General features: G+C 42.3%; 1 protein-coding gene across 1 annotated transcript; it reads right to left on the reverse strand.

Moving 5' to 3' along the window:
* Positions 1-12,232, reverse strand: rnf144b (ring finger protein 144B). Its single transcript, XM_053881473.1, has 8 exons — positions 11,684-12,232; positions 7,540-7,804; positions 6,600-6,704; positions 5,816-5,876; positions 5,199-5,412; positions 1,374-1,518; positions 1,211-1,300; positions 1-794 (listed from the first exon to the last, which is right to left on the reverse strand). Exons 2-8 carry the CDS (start codon positions 7,750-7,752, stop codon positions 630-632), a joined length of 993 nt encoding a protein of 330 aa, XP_053737448.1. The 5' UTR covers positions 7,753-7,804; positions 11,684-12,232; the 3' UTR covers positions 1-629.
* Positions 12,233-21,111: the final 8,879 nt, after the last annotated feature.

Below are 21,111 nucleotides of genomic sequence, written 5' to 3' on the forward strand. Positions count from 1 at the left end.
TCATGTTTGATACTATTTTAATTACCATGGCACTGATAGAAAATCTCTGGTGCAGAACGTTCAACATAAGAACAGAAAAATAAAGCCCAGGGAACCACACACATAACCCATAAATACAAATAAACACACAAAGGTCAACATCCTTTGGTCTTCGCAGAAGAACTCTGCACCATTTGGTACAGGATGCAAGGTGCACACGTGATTCCACTTCTCCTGCAATAAAGCAACCACTCACAATCATCAGTCATCGGAACCCTCTCAGTAATCTCAGAACACAGCAGAATGGAAGGCATTGAAAAGAGAAGCGAGCACCAGGCACAGTAGAGTGAGGCACTTATGCATCCACCGCCTCCGACTTGGCTTCATGGCACCTGGCACAAAGGAGTTGGAGTCCGAGTTTACAGTTGAACATAACAGGTGGCTCAACTGAGTCATATAGAACCAAAGTTCCTCTTGTGCAACGTCTTCTCTTATTTGGGAACATGCTCGTTTTTCATGGTAATATGTGCGATTGCTGATCATAAAGGATGAAGACGGGGACTGATGGGGTCATCAGAGTGGAGACACCAACAACTCCTAGGTAACGGTCAGTTGAACCTGGGAGAGTCTCTGCAAGTTACTGCAGGTTGCTATGATGTGGAAGACTTAGCCTGGCTCACATCCTTCTTCTTCTTCTTGCTCTTCTTGGCCCTGCAGGGCTTACAAAAGCAGCAGAGGATGCAGGGCGAGGCCAGCAGGATGAGCGGAGAGGTCACCAGCAGGACCACGCTCACTCCCACCAAGATACCCACCACCTGAGGAGGACCACATAACACGTAAGAGTTTGTTGCACCAAGCAGTTGTGCGTATGTTGTTTGTATTTCATGCTTTCTTACTGTCCACTTTAGTTTATTAATGAAGCAGAGATCTACACAGGTGCAATGCTAACCTATTGTTGACAACCCAGTCACCACTTTCAAATGACTCCTTGAAATTGACCATCAAGTAGAGCAAGTATCTAGAAAAATCAAACTCCATCTGAAACACACACTTCCACTATAACAGCCATTACAATGACCCTATTTATGCAGTAGGAACGCCCAAAAACAACACAGATGAACTGGCCAGTGGCCAGTTGGTGTGTTTTCTCTCAGAGCAGGACCAACATCACATCACCTCACCTCACCTCACCTCACCTCACCTCACCACAACAGCAAGTGTGTGACCTCACCTGTGTCCTGTTCCACATCACCGAGGCCCTGGAGTGGCCCAGCATGTTCCGGCACGGCCCTTTGTCATAGTGCCTCAGGAAAATATCACCCTGCAGTCACAAAACCAACACGTCCTCCTCAGTTTCTCAGTCAAAAATCATATGTGAAAGATGGAACACTCACGTCCAGATTCTGTAGACAATACCAGCAGAAAGTGTGTTTGCAGCTCTTACAGAGCATCTGCGCGCAGCCCTGGTTCCTCTCGATGTAGATGCCACACATGGGACATTGTTTGATGGTGAGGTCGGTGTTACTATCCGCTTCCTCCCTGAGGTTGTCACAGAGAGACAAAAGCGACATGAGAGCTCCAAGAATGAGGTCAAGTGCAGAGGTGGGGTATGACTTCTTTATTTAGCTCCAGAATGAAAGGCGTGCGAAACACAGCTCTCCACAAGAGGGTACATACTACAACCCCTGTGATTTTTATACCAACTCAGACTGTGTCTAGGAAAGGACAGGACAGCATTTTCACTTTGCACTGCATCTTCGTGTGTGACATGTCAGTCAAGATAAACTGCTTTGCTCGCTCCTTCACCTCCTCCATCGACATTTGAAAAACAAGATAACATATTATCGACATGGTCTCACACCAGGATGTGAAGGCGGCAGAAGATAAGATTGCACCTTTACTTTCAGGAGTAAATTTCACCGCAACTATTTAACCACACCTTGTGTGACCTCTGACCTGTCAGAGATAAGTGATCGTCAAAATGAAATGTATTAACAAATCACGCAACTTTAAAAACTGACCTTTTTTTTAATTGAAAAAGCTTCATGAGGTTTCATAGGATTTTCAGAACAAGTACTTGTCCGGCAATAACCAAGGTAGGCGACTTCCGGCTGGGTAGGAAATCTTCTGCACAGATTTCATCACCAACAAAGGAGGAAAAAAATGCCTGATAGATTTCAACTTTACAACTCTTTTGCTATGGTTTCAGCCTCAGAACTGAACTCAGCAGCTGACCCCAAACGCAGTTAACTTTTTTCACATTTTGGATGTTAGTCACAAAAATGCCAAAGTATCTAGTGTATAAGCCAGAAAATGTTTTTTTACTTTCCCGTAACCTACCTCATTTTTTTTCTTAATTCGAATTGCCCCTTCTGTAAGGCGTCCGACATACTTTATATCTTCTAAATCAAACGTTCAGAGTTCTAATGTAGCTCAAAGATTTTCACTTCTGCGTCAATATTTCAGGTCAACAGTCTGTTCTCAAGCTATTGCAAATGGCTGATAACACCACTTACTATTCAAATGGTGACTAGAAGGTGAACCGTCCTATTTCAGAGGTCTGCATCAAAACAAGAGAAGCTTGAGGAGTGACCTAGCAGTAGCTTACAGTTTCAACATGGTCTGAGTCACAAGGTTCACTGGGTGACGCCTTCAAACGGTGTTTCTTCATAAAAACATCCTGATTTATGTTGCTATTGAATGTGACAGACCACAATGTACCATGAACAGACAGAAAATGGACACAGAGATTTTAATTCGACAATGAGAGCATCTAAATCTAAATGGTTGATGCACCCCTGGATGTCTGCCTTCAGACCTGAAGGCACAAAAAATATATTTTTAGATGGAGGCTGTGGGCGAAATTCGATCAAGGGATGTCATGACTTTGACCTTGGCTGAACTATAATGTGTACTCACAAGTATTTATAAATTCCTCACGTCAGTATGTTGACTAGACGTCAGGCCGCAGAGTAAAATAACAAGAAAGTTGAATATGAGAGATCGATAGCACATCCATCCACCCATCCATTGATCTTGAAAGCAATGGTGACTAATTTACAAAAATGAGATGGCTCTCATTTTGTTTACACACATAGTACTCTAAGCCTGAACTAACTACTTTATTTCGAACCAGATGCTTTCCACTTAAAACTTTGAAAAAAGAGGATTTTATTAGAAGTAACTTGCGCTCGAGTTATTGTTGATCTATAATACTTTTCCTCAACAGTAAATATTCAAACTCTTTCCACCTCTGTATGTCCCTGCAGCTCACAGAACTGTCTTGTACCACATTCATAGACATCATTGAAAACAACAGAGCGGCTGGTGCAGTTTCCCTCTCTGGGTCGACCCACTGCTGAATAAAACATCGGTCCAGGATTAATAAAGGAGCATTTCTCAGCAGTGCCCCCTTGTACACCCACCCATACAGTGGCGCTGCCAGACTGACTGTCATTGGGGAGGTGCTGACTTCTATCAGAATTCCATTGTCTCTGTGCCAAAAAGAGGTGGAGGAGTGGGCACGGGCCCAGCGGAAGAGAGAGCGTGAGCACTGCGGTGAAGCAGCAGGTTCGAAAGGATGAAGCGTGACCTGGATGAAGGCCATCGGCCGTGATTAAACCTGGCTGGTTAGATCCAGGAGCTCAGATTGGTTTTGAAATGGTGTTTACATAAGTAGATGAGAGAGAAAGGACAAACTAGATCATGGTACAAAGGTCCAGTAGGCAAAACCAGAGCAGTGTAATTCTGGTTTGTCACTGTGTGTCTCTCTCTAGTGATACTGAGACGACTCCTCCTTGGTTCACTGTTTACTTTTCAATTGCAAAGCCACATCACATTTTCATCAGAGCTGTTGCAGCTGATGATAAGACGTACCAAAGTCCTTCACACCTTGAGAGGACTTCATTTGGTAATAGCAAAGGCACAATGCTGCAATAAATAGGGCACAATGATGCAATGAATGGCTGTTTCAGGCACAAGTGCTGTCAAATTATAGCTCCAAATGGTTTTGACATGAAGCAGACGCAAATATTTTCAAATTTTAAGTTTTAATTTTTAACACCATCTGCTGATTCACCTTTTAACAATATAAAGTGTCTTCATCATGTGTATTTGTTGATATAAACAGACAACATGTTATATGTATATGCAAGCAAGGGAGAGCCATGACAAGGAATATATCTGAGATGCAACTCAAATATTTATCTCAGTTACTGAGTTTCTAGGTGGAAAATGAGTCATAGCATTGATGGGAAGGGATTGGAGTAGTGATGTAGTGAAGACCATGTCGAGACCAGAGCAAAAAGAGACCAAGACCAAACAGATTTTCGCACGTTCAAGGCATCTCATGATGTGAACCCATCAAATTTGGCCTTTAGACCCAACCAAAGTTTTGAATGGATGGGGCAGTGAACCTTCAGCAACAGAATTCCAATTGCGTGACAAAGACGTGCTAAATAGTTGGATATATTTCAGTTAAGAGCTCAGGCACAGTAAAGCCTGAACAAATAAGCTCAAATGCAGAAGCAGCTGGAATTCCTCGGACAGGCTTTTGTGCCTTCCTTTGAGCTGCAGAATAGCTAAGCCACCTGCCACAGCCTCTCAGTAAAGCTGCTGCATGCACACGGAGACAGTCAGTAGGTCACCCTCCCTCAGATGTTTAACAAGGCATGTCCAGCTAAAGGTAGACCCAGGACCAGGCCAAAGAAAGGTCAGGAGGTGTCTTGATGGGGAAGGCAGCAGCAATTGGTGCAGCCCTTTCAGGATCAGGATTTGCTGTTCCTACATGTCCATCAGAGTCTGCACTCTCTGCTTTGGGTCAGCCACCAAACAGAACAAGAACAAGGCTGTGACAATTCCATACATAAGATCAGTGCACAGGTCAGGAAAAGGCCACATCTGTGTTGAATAATAACAAAACCTTGGCAACAACAAACTCCCCCTCATTTGCACTATAAATAATTGAACTAGCAACTTTCCACTGTGCAACTATGTGGAACTGCACAGCCGCTAAATGAAGGTGTGCACAAGCAAGAGTGAAAACCCATTTTTCTAAGGGTGTGGTTTCATACCTCCCTGCAACAAGTGGAGGAGCAACAAGTGTTTCTTTGTGGCCTCTGCAGTGGAGCCAGCACGCTCATGATGATCCTTTTAAGAGAGCAGCTCAGACTTGCCAGCTGCCAGGAGCACATGGCTGACCTACAAGTCCAATGACTGACCTGCTTTCACCAGAGAGTGACGTGGTAACCATGGGCTGCCGCTCAGGGCAGGTATGGTCGTCTCTCCAGGGTCCCCTGCACCCAGAGCAGAAGACAGTGTGGCAGGTGGGACAGGGCACGGCCGAAGGTCCGCCCTCACGGCTCAGCTGCACAGGACACACGGCCTGACATTCAAGCACCGGGCACCAGGCTCTGCTGGGGTCCAGTTTCACCTCTGCAGACAGCAAATTCTCATTACGGGGACCTTTCTACCAGAACATAATATTCACACCACCAAATCACTGGCAAAATATCACAGATCTGAACAACTGATCGGCACAGTACATCAAATCATTAAGAAAAGAGTCAAACATTTCTCAAATCAGATATTTCCACTTCCATTGTAATGTTATATTTTGTAGAGTAAAAGTGCAAATTACAGACTTTTTACTTTTTCAAGTATGTACAAATGTTCTACAGCGTCAAAGCATAATCTTGTTTCTGTTATACAGTTTGACAGACTAGCAGCCAATGGTAGCTTTTCCCCTTTAAAAAGGCGTTTTAAGCAAGCTAAGCCACCAGCAGCATCCATCAGGCCTCTCGGAATAATTCATTTTTTGAACAAGAACATCCCGCACCTCTCTCAAACTTCAAGCGCTGATACAGCTCCGCTTGATCCACTGACACCAAGATTGTGATCTGGAGACACAAAGAACAGTTATGTTGACGGGATTACAAAATGACATGCAACTAAGCTTAACACAGTCTGATACAATAGAACAATGCTATCGAATCCCCCTCACTTACCTTACACCTGCAGAGCCCATTTTTCTTATCTCTTTCAAATTACACGCAGGAGTGACACACTGAACACCTAGTTCTACGGACCTTGCTCTTTAGTTTCCCCTCTGGGTCTTGTTTGAAAAGTTACTGTTTGCCCCCTCACCGTTTTAATGGGGATCAGGTAGAAAGAACAATCTGCTGCCCACCACCTTGTCTGAAATACCATTGCTCGATAGTGAAGTATGAGATAAGCTTTAAGCTTTAAGCTAATGTGCTCATGACCATGATTTGAGGTGTCATTTCAGCAGGTGAAATGATAAAATACTTTTTCATTGTACAGTGAAAAAGTAATTCCTAGATGAAGACCCCCGTTCCAAAGATTTTGCTGTATCACCTGAGCATTGTGCTGGTGAGAAAAGCTACACAATCTTTTATGAAACCAATCTTTCTTACCTGAACATATTACGCTGAAGAAAAGACCAGAAAGGTGAGATCCAGGAGATTTAAATACTGCTAAGCTCAATGTACCAAAATATATATATGTATTCAGATTTATATCTGCATTTACGTACTTTGTGTATGTCAGCATTCACCTCCCCATTTTCTGACCTACATATCCCAGATTTATGTAGGGCATACCTCAGAGTCCAGTAGCGCTCCAGACCTTTGGCAGGCCATATCAGGGCAGGTGATGGGTGCCCCCCCACCCTCCCTGATAGCCAGCTGGACATACTGCCGCAGACACTGTGAAGAGAGAACAGCACTTCAAAACATCAAGCTGGCTTTAGCTGCAGGTGAGCTGCTGCGAGCTCAAGAACACAACAACAGCCAAGCTACTTCTGTTGGAAGACCAGCCTCATTTCCAAGACTGGAAAAGTCCAAAACTCCTCTGACCAATATTACTTTGGCTCTCAGGCACCATTTAACATCCAAACACTTTCTTCAGTAAATGGCCACAATAATGTGGCTGACTAATCCTCCGCATTTTTTTTCCAGAATCTTGAATTGTGTTTAACAATGTTAACACACACGGGCTAGTCGGATTAAGGAAACAAAGGTTGTGAAAGTTAGTGCTTGCATTGCAGTGAATACCTGTCATGTTTTCTTTCTACTGAATTAAAATAAACAATCCAGGGGCAAAGTCATCATCACATTTTTGTCTTTTTCACTTTGCTAAAACGAATGAATGTGATGAGGGAGCGAATACTAGTCGACAACACAGGTCATGCTGTCCTTTGATGTTGCCGTTATTTCATACGGCTCGTACACACAATATCTCTACCATAAATGGTATTAGATCATCTTCAGTTTTCCTTAAGCTGTCAGGTACTTCGATTTTTTTAAAGCCCCATCAAAGTAGGACTAATGCAGTAACGCTGTTTTCTGTCACCCTGGTTAAGTCAAGCAAAGAGCCTCCTACCCGTGAAAATGGGGTTCCAGCTAAAAAGCTAAAAGAAAAATCAGTGCAAAAACCATCGGCACTTAAGTTATTCTCTAGTCGTGTTAAGTGTGTTAGCAACACTGACACCAGGGCCTGAGTGTGACACTTAAGTCTAACCAAAAAGCTTGATTTACCTACCTCTGAACAGAAAATACAGTCACATGTCTGGAGCTTGAGTGAAGCAGAACAGGGCTGTTCGTTGAGGCAGAGTTTGCAGAAGATGTCAGAGCTCAGCTCCGGGTCGGCTCCATTGTCAGCAGCGTACGGTGTTGAATGGTGGTTGTCCTGGCTGCTCTTGGGTCTGGTGCTTGCCATGTCTTGCTGGCAGGCAGGGTGTGGAGGAGGAACCATGGCTTCCTACCCCCTCCGTGAGGACCAGAGTGGAGCTGCGGCGTCCATCATGCTGAAGTAGTGAAGGAGAAACACAACTTGGAGTTGATCATAGTTTCTACAGACTTGTGTTGTCAGTTGAACTTCTAAATAAATGTGCACCGAGAACAATACTCAACACTTATAATCAATTCCAATGTGCAACATGACAAAACACTGTTAGTAAATTGGCAATATACCAAAAGTAAATAGAAAGTGACACATTGTTTTTTACATCCTGCTTCCTTGAACACATCAGTTCTTTCTGGTAACTGTGTCAGAGACATGACATTTAACTGGGTATAAATGCAGCCATTGACTTGCTTGAGACATTTATGAGCTAGTGCATAACTGGTGATTGTTTTTGTTCTGTGTTTGACATCACACAAAACCAAGCGGACGTGTGGTTCAATCCTGATTATGTTTGTTGTTCTTCCATATGTGAGCAAAGTCCAGCCGCGTTATGGCCCAAGCCTGCACCTGATGGAGTCTTAACATCCAGGCAAATGTGCCCTAATATTACAGACATCTGAGACATAGGTTACATTTAGAAGTAGTTATTACATACTGTATAACAACAACAAAGACCTATCATTCTTCCCCTTTTTTCAGTAAGTTTATTTTCCCAGAAAACTTTTAACATTCTTCTATTTATTTATAAGTCCTGTGGTACTTGACTGCTAATATGTGGTCACATTTTCTATTTTGGCTATTTTTCTGTTTTGATGTGTGGGAATCCTGTTTTTATAACTCTTGGTGTTTATGTCAGTTGTGAATACTGTGTTTTAAATCAAAATCTAATCTATAAACAACTAGGCCTGGCATGGCAATCAATAAGTCAATTCATTGCATGGTAATAAAAAAAATGAGCCTGTTCACTTTGGCAGCCTCGATTAATTGCCATGTGTATGTTCATTTGTTTCATTTCCTCAACACATCAAACAAGCTTGCTTTACTAAGTTCAGGTGTCATTTACTGAGACTATGAATGCGTTTTGAATTGTTTGTTTGTGTGTGTGTGTGTGTGTGTGTGTGTGTGTGTGTGTGTGTGTGTGTGTGTGTGTGTGTGTGTGTGTGTGTGTGTGCGTGCGTGCGTGCGTGCGTGCGTGCGTGTGCGTGCAGCATATATATATATATATATATATATATATAGCTATATATCTGTAACTGAAATGAAATCTAAAAATATATTAAGGTATAATTAAATTATGAGTGGTGTTTATCAGCCTGTCCTCATCTTAGAATATATTTTATTGCTATTATACTCATAATGAATGACACTTGAACACTATAAATGTGTGTGTAGTGGGTTTTAGTATAGTTGACCAGCAACAATCTGTGACCGTTCACACACCTCTTCCACACAATAAGAGTTTATCATTATTTATGTTGAATTCTGTAACATTCCATGTTAAACAGTAGATTCAATTTTAATCGGCCAATTCTGTGATTTTGTCAGGGACTCTGTGATAAAATTTGGAGGTTTGATGAGCTATTTCTCAATTCACCTGGTCACGTATATTAGATTCGATTGGATTGGATTGTTTATTGTCATTTTTCTCAATTTTCATGCACTTTTTCTTCAACTAAGTATATGAATCTACTGAATAACAATAATAATGAACAACACTATACATATAAAACATTGCAAAATAAACCATCCAAAAGACAAAGTGCTTAACATCATATAAACAACTTTTATTCTCATTTCATTGATCTGATCAAACCCACAACTTGATAAACAACCCGACAGACAGCTCCTCTTGTCATCAACTACATGTCCAGGGAGTATCTGGGGTCCAGGTACGCTTTTTGTTGTTGAAAGCTCCGGTCTTCAACAACTTGTCCAAAAGAATAAACTCCATTAGCACTGGTTTCACCAGCTGTTCGACCCAGTTAGCTTATCTCAGTTAGCCTCTTGGTAGCGCTCAAATTCAGTGCAGTGATTTGAGTTCAAGTGTCTTGTCAAGTTCATGGTGTTGAAGTTTTAACTCTGAGGCTCACTCCTTCACATGTTGCAGTTTGGTTGTCATTTTCCTTGACGGAGAAATATAGCCAAATTACTGCCAGCCTAGCTTGTTGGCTCACTGTCTTTTGGGCAGGCGGGTCAGTAGCATGTTTTGAGATTTCTACATTGTGATATGAAATGTAAAATAAAGAAATATTATATATTATAAATAGCATTTTATATAAATAAATCAACATATCTGTCATGTGATGGGCCGATCATGATGTCGTCATAAAATGCCATACAGCGCCAATAAACTGGCCATCGATCGGTGGATGACTGTGACATGATGTCCCTACACAGGCAGGATACTCCGGGCATCTTGTATTACATTAGTTCGTCTTGGAAAGTGACCAGAATGAAAAAGGAGTTTCTGACCCTGAACAGGTGGCTTGTCTGTCTTCCTTGCTCAGTCAACAATTCACAACTCATCGGGTCTGACTTCATCTGTGATTATCTGAAGAGCCTGATATTATCTTTTTCCATCTCTTCTGGCACTGAAGGTATCATGTTCCTCACTCTTGCCATCTCCTCCAAACATGAGAATCTCTCCAGCTTCAGTGAGGTCTGCTTCATTTTGTCCTCTGACTGAATCACTGGTGTCATGTCCGGTTGACGTTTTCATTTTCATTCTTCATTGTAGTGTTCCCTTCCATTTTCACTTTCAGTGGTGAGAGGTCCTTTTGTCACATGCTCCTTTAATGTCTACCTTTCATTTGTTTGAATTACATCCTTGACTGTGTTGCAACAGTCATGCTATAAGTGTGGGTGTTTGATAACTCAAGTGCCTTTATTAGGGGGATAAACATCTGATCCTGTCACAGCCGTGGCAGAAGTCCGTCATCAGTTCATATCTCAGGTGTCGATGACTCGTCGTGTTAAGAATATGGTGGTCGAGACGTGCTTCATCGTGGGTCACAAACCAACTATTTTGCACGAAGCATAGGGCTAACAGGTCAAAAAAATGAACGAAACTTTGTGTTACAATTTGGACCATAGTGGAACTTTGATCGCATGACTTCGTCAGCGCTACACCATCATCACAGAATCCACCAGTAAGTACCTACTTTAATAGTCACTATTTGGCATTCTGTTGCAACTTTGACAGGCGGTAGAAGACTTCAGCAAATCATCCATTTTAAATAAACAGCCTCTTGCGTCTCTCCAGCATTTGCAGCTGAGCCTTCTCACCCTGGAAATCACATGCTGGAACTTACCACCTCATGAAGGAGGGCAAGACCGAAAGCTCCAGCTTGACACTCACTTTATTTGCTGCTATTTTAATGCACAAAACTTCTCAGCGAACGTATCATGTTGACCTCAACTTTACGGAAAATGGTGTTCACTGCCAGAGTCAATCCAACGATAAGACACTGGCCTTTAACTCCTCTGTCAAACGTACTTCACCAGTATTTAGCTGAAACTGAAAGCACCCAGTGTGCTTGTTTACTGGTCCTTGGGGTGTTGAGTTGGTAGCTCAGGGATTAGCAGTAGCACTTTAGTTTCCTGTTCAGGAATGGGGAAATCAAAGCAGCATTGGTGGAACACACTGGACTCCAGATATGCTGTGGCTGTGCAGGAGTCAGTCAGCCAGAAAAGAGTGCAGTAGAATTCAGAGGGCATCACTTCTATTTGCACCTTATCACCGACTACTGCTTAACATCAATCCCAAATCACTGGAGTCCCATTCTAGTCTACAATCAAAACAAATATGTGGGATGGCTACCCACAAAACCATTTTGTTTTCCACTGAAACTTGATTTAAGGCACTCGGAATGGTCCAGGGCAATAATGAAAAAATTGACGCAGTCACTGAACAGCACTCGACCGCAAACAGCCCAGGGCATCTCTAAAAGGTGATTGAGTCAAAAGGTCTCGGGGTGTGGAGGACAGAGAGGGGACCTACCTCCTTCCTCCTGGACCGCTCGCCGTTTCTATGTCGCACTGAAGCACGGACACATGTGTAGTCACAGCCCGCTGGGAGAAACAACGTCCGCCGACGAAGCTGGTTGCCGTGTCGTTCACTAAAATGCAAATAACTATGACAGTCCACACCCTACCGAAGCAGGTTTCGGTGTTACAGCAGAACCAGAACCGTGTACCGACATGCTCCGGCTGCTGTAATGTGTCAAGTCAGTATTCAAGTGTTGGCGTTCCATCCAGGAAGCTGCCGCCTTCTCTGTGACGAAGCTGCATTCAAATACAGTCAGGAACAAATGACGTCTGGAGAAGCTCACGCCGTCCCAAGAAGTATGGATCTTTGAAATGTGTAAATATTTCCACACCTTCTAGATTACAAAACGTGTGGTAATCTAGATATGATAAACTGAGGAGCGTCAGGATTATAGAGGAGATCGGCTGGAACAGCCATTCATCGCCGTGTTAGCGTTTTCTTACTGTATTTGAACGCATCATCATGTATTTGCGCAGTTTTACTAGGACTCCTGCCTTCGTTGTCCACCGCGCGCCCGCCTGTCGGCTTAAATGTCAAGAATAAAGACAGCGCAAACTGTAAATATTAAAGGACTAGTTCTTTTAAATTGTTAAACGTGGTGTAATACACGCTTTAAAGACAGCGCGAACTGTAAATATTAAAGGACCAGTTCTTTTAAATTGTTAAATGTGATGTAAAACACGCTTTAAATTATATTTAAAAAATTAATATTTGGAAAATATGACGTTACAAAAATTCGGCAGAAACACACTCTCACACACTAAGGTCTGCTTCTGTTGGTTCTCAGATCTCAGAATGTTGACTAATAAAGGATTGCATAATCCCAACACAATGTCATCTTGGGGCATTTCTTGTCATGTCTTTGAGTTCAGAGTGAGATCTAGCTCACCAACATTTCAACACTAGTTGAGGACACTAGAATACATTTCAAACTGTCCGCAGCCTTGTCTAATCGTCAAATGAATGGACTGTGTTCATGTTTTCCTGACTTCAGCAACGTTCGATTATTGTCTACTTCTATTGCTATTGAATATTCTCAATGGATGTGAATAACCGTTTGCTTTAATAGGTTGTGAACGAGTGAATTAAAAATTAGCGGACACTTGACTTGAAATAACAGAACACCGCCCCCTACTTGCGTATGGTGGTAGTTCATGTAGGTGCAAAGGCCAGATAGGACAGTTTTGAGACCTTTCCATTTTTCCGACAGCACTCTGTCGAAAACAAAACTGTAATGCCAGTTATTGTGCCAATCCCTACATCACATTTATATGACCACAGAAATAGGAACGTCAAGCACTGTGGAAATGACACCATCGGATGAGCGCACCTCAAGTATCGAGAAGCCCCTGGCTGCAGCCTGGAGAACGGGACCTTGAGCTCCAGCGTCCTACCCACTTAAGTCACTCGACGTTGACCTCTGGCCGTCTTCAGCGTTACACATGCCCAACAACCGTGGCACTTGCATACGAAACAGGCCACAACACTTCAGAGAGACTTCTTTAAAGCGGACCTTTGAATATGCTTTTGACAGATTACATTATCATATATATTTCTTTACCTCTGTAATTTTATTTGTCTCATTATATTAATATTTTCCAGTGTTATGATAACCTACTTGAACTAGAAGGTTGATTAGAATGCCTCATGTACATATTAAAATAAAAATAAAATGATTTAGATGATGAGTTATTGAGCTCACAATTACATTCGCATGACAGGTCGAGGACGTAAGGGCACTGTGCAAGCAACGCGGTCTAGATGGGAAAGGCTCAAAGATGGATCTTGTTATTTCACTCCGTGACAAACAGGGTCACCTATAATAAAGTGTTTGTGGAGGTGTGGGGGCCCTCTGGTAAGTTCAATTGCAAGGAATTTATCATTCAACTGATTGTAAATAGTTACAGCTTTTCATAGTCAAGTAAGGATTTGTCTCCAAAACAAAGTCATAATATGATTAAAACCAATACTTTATTTGCTCTTAGGTGGCTGGGCTGTCATGACAAGTCCATGTGGAGTGGTGTACTCTGCTAAATGTGACCTGAGAGTAGAGAGTCCCCGTGATTGTGTTGATCTTTTACTTTCATGGAAACACTTTCCAAATGTAGCAATATATGATTATGCAAGGAGATTAGCATTGCACACTAACCACAGATCGCCAGAAAGCTACCTCCCATTTCAAGGACGGCTGGCAGATCCTGCACCAGAGAACATAAAATAAGCTGCAGAGGGAAAGCTTGTTGTAAATATGCCTTGGTTGAAACACCCCAAAATCCCAGCAGACAACAATGCTCATCCACTAACTGGATCTGCACAGCATTTTGCTTTGACTGATGTCTTCCACCAGGGCAATAGCAAAGATGAAAGGGATGTCCTCAGAAAGATCAAGCTCAGAGGTCAAATCCACAGCCGGTGTGTGGAGCAGCTCTTTTCAGGGTGAGGAAAAATAATTATTTTTTTTAAACATGTCCTCACCCTCAACTCACATATTTATGCAAAGAAATGTACTACACCATTATAATGCGGCAAGGTCATATTGTAGCTGGTAATGGCTTAAAATTGTTGTAATGTTTTATACGTCTGACTATAACAGATGCTCTTCAGCAATCTTCACTGTCAACAGCCACATCTGGCCAAAGCAGAGATGATAGGGACTGGACTGTGGGTCAGCAGTCCTTCCACATGGGGAAGATGAATGTGAGACAGGTGACTTTGTTAGTCTTCATACAGTAACGGCTAGCAGAAGATGCAGGGGATACAGGGTCTTAACCCCACACAAGTGATGCAGGTAACAGAACATCAGAGTGATTGTCTGTTATGGGTTGTATTGATTTGCTGGTTCTTTTCTATATTCCACTGGCTGATGCAGCTTCTGGACAAGACCCCAAATCCAAATGGCCATATAGCATATGTTGACAACATCATCCTTACCAGAAGTGATTTTTGGAGTTTGGGTCTGAATGAGGGTATGGATGGGATGGTAAGAGAAGAGAACCTCCTATTTTTCAACAGTTGGCAGTTGGTGTTTCTGGTTAATATGTCTCTGTATTCTGCCACATCCCTAACAGCTGCCTTAAAATTATTGAGAAGGTAGCAAAAAGAATAGATTTCAAAATAAATTCCTGGCGACGTTGTCAACATAACATTTATTTTCTTGCAGTATGCACTGTACCTTAGAATGGGAGCCCACTGTGATTTCAGTGAGGTATGATTATAGAACATCTTAATGCAATTTGTCTTTTGAATCACTGGTGTCATGTCCGGTTGACGTTTTCATTTTCATTCTTCATTGTAGTGTTCCCTTCCATTTTCACTTTCAGTGGTGAGAGGTCCTTTTGTCACATGCTCCTTTAATGTCTACCTTTCATTTGTTTGAATTACATCCTTGACTGTGTTGCAACAGTCATGCTATAAGTGTGGGTGTTTGATAACTCAAGTGCCTTTATTAGGGGGATAAACATCTGATCCTGTCACAGCCGTGGCAGAAGTCCGTCATCAGTTCATATCTCAGGTGTCGATGACTCGTAGTGTTAAGAATATGGTGGTCGAGACGTGCTTCATCGTGGGTCACAAACCAACTATTTTGCGCGAAGCATAGGGCTAACAGGTCAAAAAAATGAACGAAACTTTGTGTTACAATTTGGACCATAGTGGAACTTTGATCGCATGACTACGTCAGTGCTACACCATCATCACAGAATCCACCAGTAAGTACCTACTTTAATAGTCACTATTTGGCATTCTGTTGCAACTTTGACAGGCGGTAGAAGACTTCAGCAAATCATCCATTTTAAATAAACAGCCTCTTGCGTCTCTCCAGCATTTGCAGCTGAGCCTTCTCACCCTGGAAATCACATGCTGGAACGTACCACCTCATGAAAGAGGGCAAGACCGAAAGCTCCAGCTTGACACTCACTTTATTTGCTGCTATTTTAATGCACAAAACTTCTCAGCGAACGTATCATGTTGACCTCAACTTTACGGAAAATGGTGTTCACTGCCAGAGTCAATCCAACGATAAGACACTGGCCTTTAACTCCTCTGTCAAACATAGACATAGACATAGACATAGATTTTACACAATTCACTCAACAAGCTCTGACCATCTGCAACAAAGAAAGATACTCAGAGAAGAAAGGTGGATACAAGTAAGATGAGTGATATCATTCTAAATCAAAGTTGCTTCCTAGTGAAACCACTATGAATGTGTTTCTGGAGGAAGAGCACAATGTAAAAAGCCAGTATGTGGTCTTATTGGTCATATGCGGAGTGCCAACTTAAAGTTACTTCTATGCTATGTTGCGTTGCACGAATTTGAATCCTTATTTCTTCAGGTCAAACATGTTTTTCTGAGGGACATGGCAGAGGCAGCAGGTTGGTGCCAGACCCAACCGATGATCAGCAGACTTTCCCTCCCCAGTGCATTCAGGTTGGATGCATGGCCGGGAAATCTGGCATAAAATTCAATCAGATGATGAGGAAACCTCTAGAGAACTGAGGGAACTGCTCACGTTCCACTTTCATGTTAAAGCTAAAGTCTTCGCTTCATTTGAAATGAACGAATGAGAGGCTCCTAATGAAAGCAATGCATTTGTCTATTGTCTTGATTATTGTTGTATTGGGGGGGAAAGTCTTATTTCAGAGTAAGACTGAATTATATGCTTTGTCCACTTGTCATTTTCATGTAAATTGAAACGACTCAAGACGTTCAAAGAAAAAAATAATAATAATAACGTGCAGTTATAAAAAGGTACCACACGATGGTGCCATATTACCACGTTACTTATTTTTTAATTATCATTTAACAGATAAAATGGAGTACAGAAATACACAATTCGTGACGTTGAGTGAAGACAAACGCAATTTTTGTTTGTTCGGTCTTCCCTTCCTTATATTTCATGCCGGTTTTATCGTTCTATGCAGAACGCTTGATCTCAACGTGGGCGTAGCTCAGTGTGGGCGGACTTCAACGTTGAGCTCCGCCCAGTTCTCCAGGGGTATGCACACGGTATGCGCCCGGCACATCGAGGAACTCAAGCGGCGCTCCTGGACCTGAACGGCCATGCAGAAGGTCTTCACGAAGCGTATGCAGACGCACTACTCTTTTACACTTCCAGCTGTGGGTCCAATACTTGATCTCTCACGATGGCCGAAGATTTAACCGTCAATGTGGTAAGGTCATATTTCAGTGTCCAAGTCTTTCGTTTGTTAGAAGTTAACTGAAAGAAAGTGTTGTGCTTTACATGACAGTTAGAGCCAGAACAATAGCAGCAGGGTGTATGGGATGTAGGGATGACAGTTGAGTGGAGCGTGTGGTGGACTTTGGTTCACGATGGAAGTTTTAAACTTATTTTTAATACAGGGAACCTTTGATGATGACGCTGGTCGACTCTGCGTCTGTTGATTTGTCTTTATTTTATTAGACGGAGTGGTCCTCATAGGTTCGTCTGCCTGGGTTCATATTAACACATGGCCCGGTGGTCAACCGCGGTCAAATTAGTTGGATGTTGGATATTCGACAGATACTCGCTCCACCAGAGCCGGTGTTGTTCGGTCTGTGTCCCCGGTCGCTGATCTCGGACGAGCTCTCTCGCTGGCAGCGCTAAGACGAAGTTAGGGGACCGTCCACAAATTGTCAGTCGTGAAATTATCATAAAAGTCAGTGAGAATGTTTGCGCTATAGTGGAAAAATATGAATATATTAATGATAATGGAATCATAACGGTAAAGTTATGAAATGAAAGTGTCCGTCTCCAATGTGTTTCATGTCTGGTGATAGTTTACAATCACTCTGAACTCACCTGAACACTTTTCCTAGGAGCTATTGAAGAAATAGTGAGAAAATATGAATATATTAATAATAATGGAATCACAACAGTACAGTTATGAAATGAAAGTGTCCGTCTCCAATCTGCCTCATGTCTGGTGACAGTTTACAACCACTTTGGACTCATCTGAACACTTTTCCTAGGAGCTATTGAAGAAATAGTGGAAAAAATATGAATATATCAATCATAACAAAATCATAACGGTAAAGTTATGAAATGAAAGTGTCCGTCTCCAATGTGTCTCATGTCTGGTGATAGTTTACAATCACTTTGGACTCACCTGAACACTTTTCCTAGGAGCTATTGAAGAAATAGTGAAAAAATAGGAATATATCAATCATAACAAAATCACAATGGTAAAGTTATGAAATGAAAGTGTACGTCTCCAATGTGAGAGAGAGAGAGAGAGAGAGAGAGAGAGAGAGAGAGAGAGAGAGAGAGAGAGAGAGAGAGAGAGAGAGAGAGAGAGAGAGAGATAACCCTGGTTACCCTGGTTGATGCGCATTTCTGATGCGTGACTCAGAAATCCCTGCCAGAAAGATCATCACCCGATTGGATTATATATATCCGTGTTATATCGTTCCCTGATGAGAACCTGGGTGTGAAGCATAACTGTGACTTCCAGAAAACATTTTTTTAAATACCCTGATCTTCACAAGTTGCACACAGGTGGTGGGACAAGGAAGGACCGACCAATAGGAAAAACAGACTAAAGAGTGGAGCTGTCATTGGGCGATCACATTCTCTCTTTTAACACACGACTGGTTCACTTTCCAGTGCTTTTTAAGTCAAAGTTAAACATTGCATTGGTCAGCTGTATGAAAGCCACTACACACACGTTTATAGTGTTCAACTCGAGTTCATCGCATCTGCTTTCTGCTTAGAATGGTAATTACTCATGTTGTCTGACAGACTGAACCACATCATGCGCTTGCAGTCAATTGAGGTATTCTTGATATATTTTTCCATGTTGCATTTTAGTTATAGACAAGTCCTTTAACATTGACTCGGCCATCATTCCTTCTTTAAAGCGTTCAAACATTCATGAATGAGTCCATTCTCTGTTGCGGAGAAGTAGGAAGAGTGACATTTTGTTTCACGTGTTGCCATGGTGAATCATATCATCTGCGTCCACTGATGAGGGCTTTTGACATCCACAAACGTGAGCTTGTGTGGGAGTTGTAGATAGTAGACATGAGGAGTCAGTAAAGTGCCTAGCTGGGCGCTGAACCAATAAATCGAAGGGAAGGCCGTGAGGGGGCGGAGCACCTATGACACAGAACCATGACAATCCACAACTCCTATTCCAGGTGGGGAGAGCACTGCAGTGGCTGAGGACGAAGGCAGAGAGCTGCCTCACTGCGGTCAACCAGGTTTTGTGCTGTCCCTCAACCAGCGAGCTGTTGGAAGAGCTCAATAGCATCCAAGGTACAACACCCTTGCCACTTTCTGAGACGTTAGTTCTAACTGTGTGAGGCAACATGATGTGTATTGATGAAGTTTGGCTCTTCTAAGTTATCGTGGCCAAAGACATGTCATGATAAATGTTATCATGATATCGACAACAATTTTTATTGCCGTAGAAATTCATCTTGGCGCCCTGGAAGTCGCTGACGATGCAGGAAAGGAACGAAATGATGTCTGCACAGTTTACACTCTATTACAATATGTGAATTTTTAACAATCATTTTACAAAATGTGGCTTATTGTCCACACCAATAAACAGTATGACATCGGGCCTAATATGAACGACTCACACTAATTTGCATGAATACCGGATCACAAATGACGTGATCGTGGAAAAGATCACGTGTAGATCACGTAAACCTGACCTGAAAATCTGTTTTCCAGCGGTCGACACTTTCTTGCAACCAAAGTTGAGTCTTTGAGGTGTCTGGCTGAGTGATAGCTATGACTACAGTTGACCAGCCACAGAAATAAAGTGAGGTCTGATGTGTGAGACATCTTTTTCCTCCAACGTTTTGATTCTCCGCCATGTTTTGACTCATTACCAAAATACAAACAAAGTTCAACTCAACTGATATCTTGTCTGATATCAAGTCACCATATCTTTGAAAGGGGATAAACCCATGTACTCACTGATGCTCCTAAAGCAGAAAGCATTTATCTGATAACAGTATTGTGTCTCTTCTAATGCTTCTTTGTCTTTTTAAGAATCAGCATCAAAACCCTCAGTGGTGACCATCATCTACATCAGCAACTCCACCCTCAACAACTGCAGCTTTACAAGCCAAGACGGTCCGCAGGCGGCACCAGACCTTCTGCAGATGATACCCGAACTTCTGATCAACCGTAAGAAACGTGGTGTCATGTCACTGAATAAAACATGTGTTTTGTTGATAAGCTATTTGCAGCAATTTAAAAATACGTGACATAATCATAATAAACTCTGCTTCCTTCCACCCAGGTCAATGTCGGAGCTTCCACATCACACACTCTGATTTGCACTACACCATGTTCGGGAATAACAACGTCATGGCGGTGGATCTTGAAAAAACAAAATAAGACTAAAGTCATGCACAGATTTGTTAAGACTTGTAGTCAGATGTTACAATGGTGATCGTCGATGCTAGCTGGAAAAAATGTATTGTGTTGTGTGTTTTGGAAGCTGCAGGGCATCTTCATCATCACCATCACATCACTCACCCCTCTCACACACTCCAGTCTCTACAAAACTGTCCAACACTCCATCAGGCAGTCAGGATGTTGAAGACTCCACTGACTGCCACACACATGAACGCTGGAACACAGGGAATAGTAATGGGATTGTTATTCCTGTTATCATCCTCTGCTGCTCTTCCTCTGCAAGTTATCATCGATGAAATGGGTTGCTGCAATCATGTCCTTTTTTATACCATGTAAACGGGTTGTTGTTTGTGTTGTCCCTGTTTTATTTATGTGTTGTCCCTGTTTTATTTATTTCGCGGAGAAACCGTGTTAATAAAAATGAAGAATCCTCATCATTTGAGTTTGTCTTTGCTCTTCTACTAACTATTGAAGCTCTCGAAGCTTGTATAATGTGTGTGCATTTGTACATGTATGGACCAATCTTTGATAAGACACTGGTCTTGTGAAGGTATTTTGCTTTGTGAGGACATTTTGGCCGGTCCACAATGGTGTGATCGTGGAAAAGATCATGTTTAGATGGCACAAACCTGATCTATAAATCTGTTTTTCAACAGTCTACACTTTCTGTCAACCAAAGTTTGCAGGACCAGACCCTCTGCAAATGCTCACCCTCACAACTCCTTATAGAGTTGTGGGAAAGAGTTATGTCAATGTATGTCAGTGACGGTCCTCACTAAAGACAGGTGTGTGTGTGTGTTGTAGCAGGTTTGGCGGAAATCTCAATGGAGAATGCTAATAGTACGAGTCTGGCACAATGGTTTCCAACTGTGGTTTGGCGGCAAAAGAGGTATTAAAACACCTGGTTTAATACACCGCCTTCATAAAATTGTAGCGACAACCAAAAAATCCAATGCCCCCTTAACCACACTCCCACCCGGTCATGGTGCATTCATGTACTGTGGT

The sequence above is a fragment of the Synchiropus splendidus genome, chromosome 12, assembly GCF_027744825.2.
Source record: "Synchiropus splendidus isolate RoL2022-P1 chromosome 12, RoL_Sspl_1.0, whole genome shotgun sequence".
NCBI lineage: Eukaryota > Metazoa > Chordata > Actinopteri > Syngnathiformes > Callionymidae > Synchiropus > Synchiropus splendidus.

Excerpts from the sequence above, each read along its gene's own strand:
- rnf144b (XM_053881473.1), bottom strand. The coding sequence starts at position 7,752 with ATGGTTCCTCCTCCACACCCTGCCTGCCAGCAAGACATGGCAAGCACC. Across the intron at positions 6,705-7,539 it reads ACTGTATTTTCTGTTCAGAG|TGTCTGCGGCAGTATGTCCA; the intron begins GTAGGTAAATCA and ends CTCTCTTCACAG. Across the intron at positions 5,877-6,599 it reads GAGCGCTACTGGACTCTGAG|ATCACAATCTTGGTGTCAGT; the intron begins GTATGCCCTACA and ends TTGTGTCTCCAG.